This window comes from Phodopus roborovskii, unplaced genomic scaffold, assembly GCF_943737965.1.
Source record: "Phodopus roborovskii unplaced genomic scaffold, PHOROB, whole genome shotgun sequence".
Taxonomy (NCBI): domain Eukaryota; kingdom Metazoa; phylum Chordata; class Mammalia; order Rodentia; family Cricetidae; genus Phodopus; species Phodopus roborovskii.
Window position 1 is genome coordinate 18,209,982 of NW_026126558.1, and position 16,088 is coordinate 18,226,069.

At 43.1% G+C, this 16,088-nt stretch overlaps 1 protein-coding gene across 1 annotated transcript in view; it reads right to left on the reverse strand.

Moving 5' to 3' along the window:
- Hydin (HYDIN axonemal central pair apparatus protein) overlaps positions 1 to 16,088 on the reverse strand; it is a 343,862-nt gene that overhangs the window by 16,569 nt on the left and 311,205 nt on the right. The window contains 10 exon segments of the mRNA XM_051201355.1: positions 2,013 to 2,182; positions 3,906 to 4,127; positions 4,762 to 4,969; positions 5,796 to 5,943; positions 8,156 to 8,321; positions 10,510 to 10,648; positions 11,163 to 11,375; positions 13,229 to 13,427; positions 14,481 to 14,578; positions 15,819 to 15,979. Of these exon segments, the coding sequence (XP_051057312.1) occupies positions 2,013 to 2,182; positions 3,906 to 4,127; positions 4,762 to 4,969; positions 5,796 to 5,943; positions 8,156 to 8,321; positions 10,510 to 10,648; positions 11,163 to 11,375; positions 13,229 to 13,427; positions 14,481 to 14,578; positions 15,819 to 15,979 (1,724 nt within the window).

Below are 16,088 nucleotides of genomic sequence, written 5' to 3' on the forward strand. Positions count from 1 at the left end.
TGGAACTGGAGTTACAGATGTTTATGAGCCACCATGTGGGTACTGAAAATGGAATCTGGGTCCCCTGCAAGAGTAGCCAGTGCTCTCAACCCCCGAACCATTTATCCGGCTCGGTAGATAGGATTTTAAATTTATTTAAAACCAAATGACAGTCTTGTGACTTAACATATACCACCACCACCACCAGCAGCAGCAGCAGTAGCAGCAGCAGTGGCAGCAGCAAATAGTTACTGAGTTCCAGATGCTGTTCTAAGAGATGTGGTCTCCTACTGCAGACAAGGGGACAGACACAGAGAATTAAAAAATTTTAAATATGGGCTTGGCATGGCGGTACATATCTGCAATCCTAAACTTAGGAGGCTTAGATAGAAGGGCCATGGGTTTGAGGACAGCGTGGGATACACAGTGAGTTCCAGGCCAGCTTGGGACACACAGTGAGATTTCATCTCAAAACTAACAGACAATGAACTCCCTCACAAGAACAAGACAAAAAGAGTAAATCAAAACAAATCTACTCAGTGTCATAGCTATGAAAGAGCTGATATTTGAACTTGGATTTATGTCATCCGATGTGGTAATGACAAGACGCATGTAGTGATTAAAGTTAAAGTTAATAAAAAATAGCATTAAAATGCAGTACTTTGGATGAACCAAGCTACTTATAGCTAAAGGTCATTATATTGGACAGCATAGATAACCATGTTTTTCCATGGCAGAATATTCTCTGTAGAACTGATTCAGAGATCTGTACATGAACACAGGTCAATGGCTGAACTAGATTCTCTCTCGTTAGGTCTGAAAAGGTCTAGAGACCTGGACTGAAACATCCCACAGGGATGATGCAGATAGGCTAGGTTTGATTGGGAAGACTTAGGCTCAGCACAGACCTGCTATTTGCTGCAGAGCAATCCACTTATTAACTCTCTCAACCTCTTTCCAAATATATTACAGGAGCAAATAAAACAGAAGCTACAGGAGTTTGCATTAGGTGGTCATTTGGCACAGCCCTCTTGTGATGGTGGTTTGAGAGAAAATAGCACGCAAAAGGGGAGTGGTACTTTTAGGAGGTTTGGTCATGTTGGAGTAGGTGTGATTTTGTTGGAGGAAGTATGTCACTGTAGGGCAGGCTTTGAGGTCTTTTTCTCAAGCTTCACCCAGGGTGACAGTCAGTCGACTTCCTGTAGCCTGGAAGATGTAATGTCCTCAGCTCCAGCACCACATCTGCCTGCACACTGCCATGCTCCCCATCCTGCTGTGGATGGACTGAATCTCTGAACCTGTAAGCCACCATCTCAATCTTAGTAAGACTTGCCATGGTTATGGTGTCTCTTCACAGCAATAAAAACCCAAACTAAGATACCACTACAAATCAAAAAGAGGATGTTTAGCAGGTAGCTCATGGATGCCCAAGTATTCATTTTAATGGTGGAGACAGGGACCTAGGATTCATGACGCCTGTGCTGGACCTTTCCCATTATTTCTGTTTCGGTAAAATGAACTAGTTAGCACTAACTGCCAACTTGCCACAGTCTAGAATCACCTGGTGGGGGTGGGAAGGGTCTTAATTCAGTAAGTCTTTAGTAGGCTGGTCTGTAGGTGTGTCTATGGGGGATGGTCTTGACTGTTAACTGATGCAGAAGGGCCAAGCCCACTGTGGGTGGGCAGGTGGTCCTGGGCTTTATAAGAGAATGAGCTAAACATGAGTCTGAGGGTGAGTTGTGAAGCAGCATTCCTCCATGATTTCTGCTGTATTTCTTTGGTTGTGAGTTTCCTGGTTGGAGGTAAAGCTCAGTGGAGTGGCAAGCAGTCCTGACTTCAAGTTACTGCCCCGAGTCCCTTTCTTACTTCCCTCAGTGATGGATTGTGACCTGAACGTGTCAGATGAGATAAACCCTTCCCTCCCCTAAGCTGCTTTTGGTCAGAGTGCATCATTACAGGACTCCCCTGGATGGAGTCTGTAGGCTCCTCGAGTTGTTGTAGAATCATCTTGCCTCTCCGTGAAGGCTGCCTACCTCATAGATGTTTCTTCTTTGTTGGTGACCATGAGGATTTGTTTGTATGGGGGCATCCCAGCTTGGTAGATGAAGCAAGTCCCAAAGTTGTGGCTGGTGAAGGAGAAATGGACAGCTGGGCTCACAGCACAGCCTAAGATGTTGCATACGAATGTTGGGCCATGGCTGATCTGCAAGGAGAGTTGGACCAGGGGACTGTAATTAAAAGCAGGAAGACAGGGCAATGCATCCACAGAGTAAGAAAGAAAGTGGCTGGTGCTTTACAAGTTACAGGCCTCGGGTGCTTCTCCAGAGAGTCTGCTTCAATAGGACTGAGTTTATTTGCTTAAGGTTAACTACTCTAACCAGAATCCACACTGGCTCTTGCTCTGTTCCTCCAGTGGTGGTTTAGCTTGAAGACAGAGTGGCTGGCAGAAATGGCTAGTTATCATACAGGGTGGGACTGTGGTTGCCAATAGGCCAAGCTGAAAGGCCTGATTTCTCACCTTCCCTTGTGCTTCTGTCATTGGGTAGTAAATAAAAGATAAAAGGAAAGCTGGGTGGTGATGGCACATGCCTTTAATCCTAGCACTTGGGATGCAGAGTGATCTCTGTGAGGTCAGCCTGGTCTACAGAGCTAGTTCCAGGATAGCCAAGGCTGCACAGAGAAACCCTGTCTCAAAATAATAACAACAACAACAACAACATGAGTGGGGTCTCCTATCTTGAATAAATGGGCACTCTTTATTATGTATGTATGTATCTATAGCGTATGGATGTCTTATTTGCATATATGAATGTGTACCACATACAAGCAGAACCTGTGGAGGCTCTGAAACAGAGATTACAGTTTCCAGCTGTCATGTGGTTACTGGGAACCAAACCCAGGTCCTTAGGAAGAGCAGCCAGTACTCTTAAATACTGAGCCATCTCTCCAGCCTGTGGGAAAAGTCTTTTGCCTTCTTGGTCTCACTCTAGAATGCTAAAGGTAAGAGCTGATGGCCTCCTCAACAGTATCTCATCCCCAAGGTATGCATATGTCCGTGTGATGCATGGGCTGTCTTGATGCCAGGGAATATGCTGAAGCTTTTCAAAGCCCCCGGTAAACAGATACTCCTCTAACTTATCCCTGTGTTTGTCCCCAAGTGCAACTGCCACTTTAGGTTGTTACTGATTATTTTGGACAAATGTCCCATAAGAAAAAGGAAGGTATAAAATGGCCACGCTTTGATTCAGTTGAAATGAAACTAAGCCCTATGAATAGAGGTTCCCATAGAACTTCTGGATTGGGGACTGGTGAGATGGCTCATGGATAAAGGGCGTGCATACACATGAAAATAACGACATCTCTTTTATAGTGGTGACTCTGAGGCAGTCCTAACCCCCTCTTCCTTCTTCAGTGACTAAGATGTTCACTGCACGCTCATTGCAGAGCTCTTGACTTCTGACACTGCTGCAGAGAATAGGGGGATGGTGGGAGGTGGGAACAGGGCAAGCTGAAAGACTGCAGGCCTCTTGGTTTTTGCAGATCTGTATAATGCTTCTAGGATGGTCCATTTCTAGAGTTTTGGGAAAGTTGGTTATGCCAGTGTTGTCGCTGTTGTCAGAGTGCTTTTTCAGGTGTCCTTATCTGACACCACCATTCTTGGCTTTTCATTTAATCCCTTGTCTTGGAGAGTGTTGTGTATATACCTTCTCTGCCCTTTCCAGCTCTCCCACTTACTTTAATGTCTGAATAGTATCACAGTGTGTGGATGGTCTTTTGCTTTCCAGTTGACCCTACTGAGGCTTCTGCTCCATAGCTCGTGGGAACTGTCTCCAAAGCAATCACCTTACAGGCACTGTTGGAACTAAACGATTGGGGCAACACACCACAGATTCCTTTGCTGTTTGGAAAATGTTAAATGCTCTCACCTTGATTTTGAGCTCCAGGCCCTTCAAGACACACTTCTGATATGGTTGGAAAGACAGGCTGGCAGGTTCTGACTGCCCCACATCTACGCTACTGTCGGTGGGTGTGAAGTCCAAGTATTGCAACAGGGTTTTGGGCCCAGAGAGCTCTGCCTGGTAGCTGAAGTTGAACTTGCCAGTGTTGATGAAGTTGAATTCACACTGAACACATTCATTTAGCTCTACCTGAGAGACAGAAGGAGAACAGAACAGTGAATGACAAAAACCATCAATCCCTTGTCTAGGGAGAAATGTTTTTTGGGACATAAGGATGGAGAGTGATATTGATAAGCTGGGTGTTATTATCTGAGTGGAACTGGATATTCCACCAAGACCCACCAAATGTTGGGGTCCTCCTATATGTGGAGTATGAGTTGGTAATTTAATTCTTAGCTCTTTCTCAGTAGTGAAAGCCTTTCTTGTTTATTAAATGCAAGTGCTCATATTCCCCCTTGCTATGCCATATTCATCCTATAAAGAACAATAAAAACAGGAGGATGGAGAGATGGCTCAGAGGTTAAGAGCACTGGCTGTTCTTCCAGAGGTCCTGAGTTCAATCCTCAGCAACCAAATGGTAGCTCACAACCATCTATAATGAGATCCTGTGCTCTTTTCTGGCCTGCAGGCATACATGCATGCATAATAAATAATAAATAAATCTTTTTAAAAACAATAAAAACATGATAACTACATAATTCTGGGGATGGATTTGTTTGTCTGGTCTCTCTAGTATTTGAGACAGAAAGACTCAGCTTATGTTCTTCGTACCATGTCCCCTGGCTAAAGGTACAGAGATAGTGAGGCCCTTGTTACCCCTTACCTCATAGAAGTTGATGGTGTTGACCTGGTTGGACATCAAGAGGATGCTGGAGCCTGTCCTGTCCCTGCACTTGACCTCTGCATTCATAGTGTAGCCCTCGGCCTTGACATTGAGAGTCAGAGGGTGGGCTTTCTTTTTTACATTACAGATCAAATTAAAGTTCACATCTCCTTCTTGCTTTGGTGTGAAGAAAATATCAACTGGGAACCTGATAGGGAAACAGGATAGCAGATTAATGGACTAGGCCAGCCTAGGAAAATACACTCTGAGCAAAGGATACCAAAAACACCACTCCAAATTAAATGAATTTTAAAGATTTTCCAGGTAAAGCCAGGAATTACTTTGTGGATTCACACACACACACACACACACACACACACACACACACACACACACACACACACACACAAAAAGCTACGGACATGAGAAAAACATTGAGATGAAGATTTAGAGTTAGGGCTGGCTCAGCAGTTAAGAGCACTGGCTACTCTTTCAGAGGGCCTGGGTTCAATTCCCAGCACTCATTTGGCAGCTCACAAACTGCCTGTAATTCCAGTCCTAGGAATCTGATGCCCTCTTCTGGCCTCATCAGCATTTCACACATATGGTGAACAGACAACATGTAGGCAAACTACCCATACACACATACAATATTTAGAATTCTTTTTGCCCTATAACTTATTAAGAAAATGGACACTGGGGAGTCAGGCAGGATAGAGATGAAATTGCATATTTAAAATCTTAGAGATGGGAGAAGTTTTACTTCTTATTCCTCTAGGACTTACGTTTTGGTGTGTGTGTGTGCATGCATGCATACGTCAACAGAATGTTTATGGAAGGAGGTCGGAGGACAGCATGTTGGAGTCAGTGTTCTCCTTCTACCCTGTGGGTTCTGGGGATTGAACGCAGGTTGTCAGGGCTTGGTGGCAAGGGCCTTTACCATTAAGTCATCTTGATGGCCCAGAAAAGACTTTTATAAATCGCAGGCCTGGGACCCTGCTGTGCATCCCCCAAGCACTTCACTTTTTCCTTACCTGGACAGTGGTGGGATCCAGCCTTCCATGGGACATATAATCAGGCTGTTGTTGAATCCTTCAGAGAAACGGGAATTATCCTGGAAGGCAAAATTGAACCCATGCTCTTCCTTGTTGATGATCTTCACTGTCTCTCGGGCTTCTCTGCCTGGGGAGGAAACACTAGCCCTCAGCAAAGGTGTCTTGACTGGTCAATGAGATAGCAGATAATGCCCCACATATAAGAAAGAGGAAGGCTTCACAGAGCAGTCTCAGCACCTCAAATTCCTTAACCATGGACCGCCTCACTTCCTTCCTCCTATAGGGGATTCCTTCTGGAATGTCTCTCCTTTAATTGACTGCCCTTTCTAGAAGGCAGATTCTCTGACCTGGCCACAGCGCTGTTGGGACTCTGCTGACACTGTTTTCTTCCCTTGTTCCTTCAGTCAGGAGTTGTAATGTCTTCTTGGGTCTGTAATGGGGGAGTGCCCCCTCATTCCCTTTGATGGCCCACATCTCCATAACCCTGTGTTGAGTTCTTTTGAATTTGAAATTGGATGGCCCAGGGCTTTCCTGTGCAGAGGCCTGACTCATTATTTTGTTTTCTCTTTGGTTAATTTTAAAACATTTATTTTCCAACAGAACTTTAGGATTCATCTTATCCAATTCTCTTTTCCCCTCAATCCTTTAGAGATTGAGGCCATCAGATTTTGTGAATAACTTACATTAACATAAATGTGAACCAAATATTACTTGGGACATATTTATCCTAATGTAACATCAAGTCTATCTGAAATTAAAATTAACTGTGAACCTTGTGCAACCCTAGCTGGGATTCTATTTGAAATTTGATTAAATTTGCACTTAAATTTGGATGAACCAACAAAATATTTATTTCTTGGTTGGAAGCATTTAAACATGTCTTAACTCTTGGCATATTGGTCTTGGGAATTGAATTTATCTTTGGATATTGTACATTTACTAAGCAGTAAATAGAGTTTTTATTTTTGGTTTTGCTTCTAGGTATTTATAGCAAAAAGGGATGAAATTTTTGATTTTTTTTCCACATTTGTCTCACTTACTTTACCTGATTACCTTGAGTCTACTAGTTTCTGTCTCTCAACTCTTAAGGCTTTTTGTGTACAAAGTGATCAGCGACAGCAACTTAGATTACTATTTTTTTCTTTCTCCCTTAAAGTAAAAAACCATTATACTTACTTTTAGATTTTTCATATTTGTTAAAATCTCTAAGAAAATGTTCTGTGATAGAGGTGCTGGTAAGTACTCTTGCCTAACTCATTTTAATTCAAGTAGTTTCATTGGCTTACTTCAGGACACTATTTGCTCATTTCTTGCTATAGGTTCATATTTTTTTTTATGCTTTCCCTCCAACTCTCATTTTATTAGGGAGGAAGTAGTGATGACTTTAGCAATGACTTTAATACATTAACATGATCACATAGTTCATCATCACTGATATAACAATTATACTGAAAACTACATCACTGCATTCTTGGGTTAACCTCGTCACACTGTTTGGCTTACTATCAAGAATATTGTTGTCTAAATAAACACCTAATGAATCACTTCAGAATCCTTTGGCCTTAGCTGTGTTAATACCATAATGCTCACAGCCGTATGAAAGATGGATAGAGTTATAAGGTGTCTGATGGTTGTTTCCTTTACATCACAGGTCTCTGCTGGAAAGTTACCTTCTCAGTGTCTGCTACATTCCTAGTCTTTACACCCTGCTGCACTCTTTCTTGTTATCAACTTTGGACTTACTGTGCATTTTACTTGGTTTTGTTAGTTTCTTTCCAATGATTAGAATAAATCTGAGGATTTTGTGCTTTAAATTAATGAATTCCCATCCCACAGAGGAGTATTTGGGCCAATCTGGTATCTCCCCCCACACTCTGTACCGGAGATTGAACCAGGGCTTTGAACATGCTTTCCAAACACTCCACCACGATGACATACCTCCCTCCAGCCCATCAGTAACACTCTCTGAACCCAATGAATGCAAGAAAAGAAGGTAGAGGAATCTGAACACCGTGGAACAGACCAAGCACCAATCAAACACAGCACACAGCATGGATGTAGAGAGACATACACAAAACACAGAGCTCCGAAGATGAAGAGTCAGTGCAGGTCCTACAGGAACCTGCCCAGGAGACTCTATAAAAAAACCTCCCAGGTATTCTCAAGGTGTTAGGGTGTGGCTGCCTAGGATGGTTGATGGGAATGAGATTGAGAGGAAACTGTCACATGACTCTCTGATAAGTTACAGAGGCTTTCTGACATTCTGGTCTGCTCCTGGAGCCCTTGATGACATAAAGTCATGCCAACTCAAAAATGAAAAGCTGACCAGGCCACCTTACCAATGAGGAGAGAGCTGAAGTTGAGATGTGACTTGTCAAGAGAGATGAGGGGGTCTGTGGTTTTTCCCACCAGCAGGAAGGGGATTGAGATATTGTGCTCTGGGATAGAGAAAGTCCAGAATGCTTCTGTGATGTCCAGGTGAGCAGGCAGGAACTGGAACACAATCTAAGAGGACAATTCAGAAAACAAAAGTGAGAGGCACATCTCCCTTTTCCCTTGGGAGACCTACTATGAGGACCATAAGAGGCGCCATTCTCCTAGGTTATCATTACCATCTAAAGTAGGTATGGCTGTATCAGCAATGTTAAACAGTTTGCTTCTGCTGATTATACTGTTGCACAGCTGTGCCATTCATTCTTTGAATGACACATAGTTGTAGCTCAGTGGACCAAACTGGCATCTATACCAAAGAAAGACAACCCACTTATCTGTCAACAGTCTGGCATACAGCCCAATTCAAAAACTATTAGCAGTGCAACAAGATTTCTCCCCACCCCGTCTCTCTCCTGTTTGCCTGTCTGCCTGACTTTTTGTCTCTGAAATTCAGAAAAATATAATGAGCTACTGGGCTGGTTGGCAGTGGCACTTATGGGGATGGGTTCCATGAGGGTTGGTTGGGCCATGGCATGCCACAATCTGTTTGCTGAGTGACAGTACAAAGGAGCAAAAACATAACTAATGAGGATGGAAGAAACTGGCTGGCAGAGAGGAAATGGAGCAGATTGCTAGGAACAAGCAAAGGACTTTAAAGGAAAGTCTATTCTCAAAAAGCTACCACAGGTGCTTCCCCCTGGGCTAACCCAAGTGAGTTTCTTTGTACTTGGTTGATCAGGGTTGGATGGAAGAACAACAGTATTTGGCAAGGCCCATGCCAATGACAAGACAATGCAGGCAAGATGTTCTGGAGATATGTCACCTCAATGACACTACTGTCACTCAAACCAGCACAGTCTTGGATGACAGATTCTGCAGCTTACCTCTCTAGGAATTGGGCAGGGTGTTTGTTACATTTCTGGACTGTGGAGGAGGGATGCATCCAAACAGGACCATGGTAGACCTAGCTCCTGGATCCTATGTGGAACTAGATGGCTTTGGGCACTGTTAATATACAGAAGCCAAGTAGAGAGTCTACAAATATGCTTCATTTGTTTGGGGAAGGGTTAAAAATAATGAGCTCACTACTAATACATAGGATAGAGAAATTCACATGGAAATACAGAAATTTGGCATTTCCAGGAAAGTCTAGGAGAACAGGCCACCCTGGGTGTATTTGTCTGTGTGGTGATCATCTGCCAGAGAAGATGAACGGCCAGTGGGTCTTGGTGTCAGCACTGCCTATCACTCTCCCCTTGGCTTATTTTTTTTTTTAATTTGGTGACCTTATGGAAAGCATTAAATGTTTTTTTAAAAAAGATTTTGTTTTTAATTATATATATGTATATATATATATGTGTGTGTGTGTGTGTGTGTGTGTGTGTGTGTGTGTCTGTGTTTGGGTATGTGCATATGAGCAGAGTCCAGAGGCCCGAAGTGACAGATCCCTTTGGAGCTGGAGTTATAAGCCTGTTATGGGTGCTAGGAACTGAACTTGGATTCTTTGCAAGGGCAGAAAGCATTCTTAACTGTTGTCTCTCTAGCATCAACACCAGCATTTTAATTTATTCTTACTTTCTGTGTGTGTGTGTGTGTGTGTGTGTGTTTTGGCATACATGTAGAGGTCAGAGGACAGCTTTTGGGAGTTGGCTTTCTGCATTCATCATGTGGGTCTCAAGGTGGCAGCAATCACATCTCCCTGCTGAGATATCTCATCTGCTTCCTGAAGGTATTTGAATTTGTAATTTCCATTTCATGGATTTATTGCTATGCACAAGAGCCTCTGTAGAACTTACTGGCCATGGAGCCTACATGTATGTTTTGACGGTCAAGTTCACACACACATCTGACCACCTGCCCTATATTAGAGTGGAGATATTTAGAACTAAGCCACAAGTTAGGACTCTGTTCTTACTTTTTGCCTTTTTTCCTTGGCAAAGTAAAAACATGTCCCTTTGCTGCTGTTAATCTTTCAGATACAGATGGTTTATAATGCTCTCACACCACGAGCCCAGGAATCCCCAGATATCTTTGTCTGGTTCCCCTTTGCTCCTTTAATATTCTCATAAAATCCCTGCAAACACTAGGGGTTTATTCACAGCCATCCAAGAGAGCACAGATCTATCTTGCTCACTGGGATTGTACATGATAGCCACTCAGTGAACACTTGTTGATCAATGGTTCTCATAAATGCTATTCTCTCTTTACATACTTGCCATGCAGAAGTGGCCAGAAATACAGGGTCCCCAGCCATACACACCTCAGCTTTCTTTTCAGGATGGATGACACCCTTTTCTGTGAAGCACATGAAGGCTGGAGGGTTCTGGAGGCTTTCTGTTTCTTCAGAGGTCCAGCAGAAAGAGTAGGTGCTATTGGTTGGATTCAGGATGGTAAAGGTCCTGGCCAAAGGGGAAAAATTGACAGTAGAAAGTGAGGGAAGGTGTTAAAAAAATTCAAGAAAATTTAGGTAGACTCCAGAACTGTCACAGTTTCCTCCTGGGAACCAGAAATGATCTGAGAACTTCATTACTGTTGAAAAAATGCCATCTCCCCCTAGGATCTAAAGGACTTTGGAGTGATAATGCTCCCAAGGCCATATGTGTCAAGTCAAGGTCAGGATGAGGGAATATTCTCTCTCCTCTCTCTCTCTCTCTCTCTCTCTCTCTCTCTCTCTCTCTCTCTCACACACACACACACACACACACACACAACTCCCCCTCTGTCAAAATTATGGACACAGAATCCAGCTTCATAAATGTACCAGTTCTCTGCTGTTAAATGTCTAGAGCAACCCCCAGGACTTCAAAACTGTTTCTAGGTATCAGTACAGCTGCTTTCTCTGAATGCTGTCTCTGAATTCTTTAGAAGGACTGACTGGCATGAATTCAATCAATGCAAACCCACATGACTCACCGGATGTTCTTTCCTCCTATACCCACACTGGTGAACTCGATCACTCGGGTGTTTGGATCAAGAGGCCCAGAGCCTGGTCCTCGGAGCTCTGGGTTGCGCCGATGGCCACTGATGTAGTCTGATTCCTTCAGATCAAAATGGCAGAATGGCAGGACACTTCGCCCTTTCGTTAACAAAATAGGGCCTTGCTCTCCTGATGGCAGGTTGGGAATTCTAAAATGACAAGGTTATTTTAATTTTGATTTTATATTCTGATGTTATATTCTTTCTTAACTGGTTGTAAATGAATATTTTGTATACCAGAGTGAGTTCTGTATGAGTTTGTCTTGATCAGCTATCATATTGTATCTTGACTGACAATTCTACATAGTATGCACTCATTAACTAGTTGCTAAATGGATGAGTGGGTTGAGTATAAGGATGCTGAAATGGGGTCCCTCTGTGTACTTACATGTGGCTCCAAGTTTTTTCCTCTTATCTGTGTTACTTGTAAAAGGAGTACTTACCCTCTCGGTCCATTCCTAGGCACCCAAGAGGTTACAGAGAAGGACTTGGAAATCCTAAAAATATTATTGTAAAGATCTTTGTAGATTGAGGAGAACATGTGGGACCAGGAAGATTGAGTCAGGGGACAAATAGATTAGAGCAAAGAAAGAGATATCATAATAGGTGTGAAGAGAAAACTGACTCTAGAGAAATGTTCAGAGACCTACAAGGATGACCCCAACTAACAATCTGAGCAACAGTGGAGAGGCTACCTTAAATGCCCTTCCCTGATAATGAGATTGATAACTACCTTTATATAGTAGCTGTTGGAAATAGAAGACACTCATAGCTAAACACTGAGCCAAACTCCTGGAATCCAGTTGCAGAGAGGGAGGAGTGATGAGCAAAGGGGTCAAGACCAGGCTACAGAAACCCACAGAGATAACTGACCTGAACAAGGGGGAGCGCATGGACCCCCCCAGACTGATAGTTGGGAAGCCAGCACTGTACTGACTCAGAACCCCTGAACATGGGTCTCAGTTAGAAGGCCTGGGCAGTCTAAGGGGCCTATGACAGTGGAACCAGGATGTATCCCTGGTGTACGAAAGGACTTTGGGAGCACATTCCCCATGGAGTGATATTCTCTTAACCTAGAGACAGGAGGGAGGGCCTAGACCCTACTCCAAATGACTTGACAGATTTTGATGATCCCTCCTGGAAGGCTTCACCTTTTCTGTGAAGTGGGTGGGAAATGGGACAGGAGGGGGAAGTCGGGGGCATGGGAGGGAGGGAGAGGGAACTGGGATCAATATGTAAAATAAGAAAAAATAATCAATATATAAAAAAAAACACTAACTCATTCTTAACACACACACACAAGATCCTTGTAGATTGTGTTACATGTGAATGAATTCAGCCCCAGGGCTGAGCTGAGGTGGCCCTAGTGTGGCACAGGTCTCTGTGGTGAGAGAGTAGGGGCTCAGGGAAACTCTGACAGCTCATGTAGGTCTCCATCACCCCAGGCCAAGGCTTACCAAAGAATCCCTCTTTGGAATATTTCCTAGATGAAGGTACCACATCTGCTACTTTGACTGATGTATGTATTTGCTTATTTTTTCTCCCACTGGACACCAAACTAGAGCAGGTACACCAAGCCCATATCCCTTTCTATTTTTGTTTATTGTGCTTATTGTGGGCTGGCATTGCCCCAAGTTCTTTTTCTTAAATTAGTTCACTTAGTATTCCAAATAATTCTACATTATAAGGATTGTTGCTCACAATTGTATATGAGACAATGGGATCTCAGGGAACATAGAAGGAAACTTTCCTAAAGGGTAGAAGCTGCCTGGTTGCAAATTACTCTTATTTAGTAGAGTCCCTTATGTGGCCAGAAAGGGGGAGGTAGGTAGGTAGAAGTGATGTGCAAATTGATGGGCAGGGCTTAGACAACATTCTCTTTGTTCTCTAAAGGCTGGCCCTTTAGACTTCTGGGCTCTGAGGTGTTTAGGGTGGGAGAGAAGGACAGTGGTGGCGTGGAAGAGGAGAGTAAGAGCTGGAGGCTGGAGAACACATTTCCTTACTGGCAGTACAGGGTGCTCTCAAACTCTCCAATGTCCATCGGGGAGAACTTCACTTTGAGCTTCTGAGTCTTCCCTACAGGCACGATGCCTGAGGAGGGCTCCACTGAGAAGGGTGATGCAGAGCCTTCTGTCCAGTGGTCCAAGGCGCTGTCCAGGGTGCTGCCTGTACCCTGACTAAGCTGATCTTTTAGATTGCAACCTGAGGATGGAGAAAAGGTGATACTCTGCAGTGGCAAATGGGAGGCAGCCCACTCACAAGTCCTTAGGGACCTTCTGTGATATCTATGAACCCATCTCTTAACAGCAGGTCTATTTAACCCTGAAGTCAGGTAGAAAAGGATCAACTCATATTTCACAGGTGACCTGTGAAAAGCACAGCTATTAATTTTATGATGTTTTTAGATTTTTTTTTCATTTTAGCTCAGAGAGGATAGGTCAAGGAAGGGTTTGTGAATCTTCTGCACTGGGGGAATGGACTATGAATAGAATTTGTGGAGAACCATTGGTCTAACACAGGGATTTACAAAGTGGGAGTCCATGGATAAGGGTCCATTCAAATAGTCTGTTATTTTGATCCCTACAATTGAAATAATGATGAACACTTTATTTACCTACCAGATGCTGGGCCCTTTGCTAGACCTTTCTTATGTACAAGCTATACACTTTGGCATAGACATATATATATATATATATATATATATATATATATATATATATATTGGGAAAGTAGTTTTCACTGTTTTTTCTTTAAAAAAAAGAATTTATTTTTATGTGTATGAGTGCTTTTTCCACATGTGTCAATGTGCACTACACAGGTGCCACAGGGATCAGAAGAGGTTGTCAGAGTCCCTACAACTGGAGCAACAGTTATAAGTCACCATGTGGGTGCTGGGAACTGAGCCTGAGTCCCCTGTGAGAAGCAGTCAGTGCTCTTAAAAGCTGGGGCATCACCATCCCTGTGCTGGTTCTTAAGTTGTCTGCAATCTTTTAGGTTGAGAACCAGAAGACAAAATTACTAGTATCAAGTGACAAGAGCCATCATTTTGGTGGGACTGCAGAAGGCCTGGGCAAGGAATCTGGGAGGGGAAGAGGTCAAGCTATTCATCTTTCAGGTCCATATGGTTTTGTAAACCCCACATAGCCCATACCCTGCCATTTTCTTAGCCACCCAGGAGGCCCTGTGAGCAGTGCTGGCCTTATAGGAATGGGTGACTAGGGTCAGGTCCTGGGGTTCATTTGGCATTGAGTTTACCTTGATTTTCTGGCATGGCAAAACTGACTGCCTTGGAGGAGTCTTCCAAGGTCCAGTTGAATTCTAACAGCACATGTCCTGTGTTAACGAGGTCAAACCTGTGGGTGGATCAGGGAAGATTTCAGAATGTGTTGTCCATATTTTTGCCCCACCTGAATGCCAGCTGTACTGTTTAGTCACTCCATTTCTTAAGTGTCTTTAAAAATCACTGAATTATATTCTTTTGTTCACATACATAAGTATGTCACAGTTTCTTTATTCATTCCCTTGACAGTCAACACCCAGGCTGACCCTCTATCTTGGCTACTAAGAAGAGTCCACATGGGAATGCAAACATCTCTTTGGCATGTGGATTGTACTTCCTTTGGATATATACCCAGTAATGAGCTAGCTGGGTAACATAGAAGGTCTACTTTTAGTTTTATTTTGAAGAACCTCTTTACTGTTCTTTATAAGTCTGTTCTTTTCAGCAAAATGGATGAGCCTAGAAGACATCATACTGAACAAAACAGACATAGAAAGACACACAGCATGCATTTCTTCTCATATGTGGAAGTTCATAATTTAATCTCAAAGTATAAGAGTGTAGCATAATGATTACTGGAAGCTGGGACAGGTCAGAGGGAAGGCATGGATAAAGAAGTTAGATGATAGGTATCAAAATGCATGCAGTGGGAACAGTAAGTCAGTGTGCTACAGTTTATAAAAGCCTACCATATATTTTACAAGGAACTAGAGGAGAGGAGTCTGAAGGTCCTGCCTCCAGATAAATGTTAAGGGATGGAAATGCTAATCATTTTGATCCAACCATTACACATTACATACTTGTATTGTGATAGCACACTCTGCCCTGTAAATATGTACCATTGTTACATGTTAGTTCCCTCCCCCCCAAAAAAAACAAAAACCAAATATAGAAGGATTAAAAACAAATGCAGTGACATATAGTGAACACCTTTAATCCCAGTACTGGAGGGGCAGAGGCAGGTTGTTGTCTGTGAGTTTGAGGCCAGCCTGGTCTACATAGTGAGTGCCAGTTCATGCAGGGATGCTTAGTGAAACCCTGTCTCAAAAAACACATTTTGAAATTGAGTCTTGTTATTATGTAGGCTATTATGGATTGGAGCTCAAGATTTTTCTGGTCTTAGCCTCCTACAGAATACATTACTATGTCCGGCTGAAAACTTTTTAAAAAACAATTTTAAAGAAATTTCATCAGAACTAACACATTTATTGAACTTCCTTTTTAAAAGATGCAAACTATGTATGTAAAGATATAAAGAGTTTAAAAATGCAACTGTTTAGCCCTTAGTGGTTCAAAGGCTTTCAATGACTCACTCAAACACTCGGGTCTGGTAAACCAGTGTCTCCTTAAAGAACACATCATGTGTATTGCACTGATATGAAGAGAAGTCCACGTTGGCACTGATCTGGATCCGCAGCTCTCGGTAATTTTCTTCTAGTATTGAGTGGGCTGGCTCAGGGTCTGTCTCTATCACCTGGAACAAAGGTAGCCATGTCCTCAGCACTGCAAAGCCAGTAGCCCACAGGAACGCCGGGAACAGCACATTACTTTAATCTGTCATGAAAATGAACACGAACCCACAG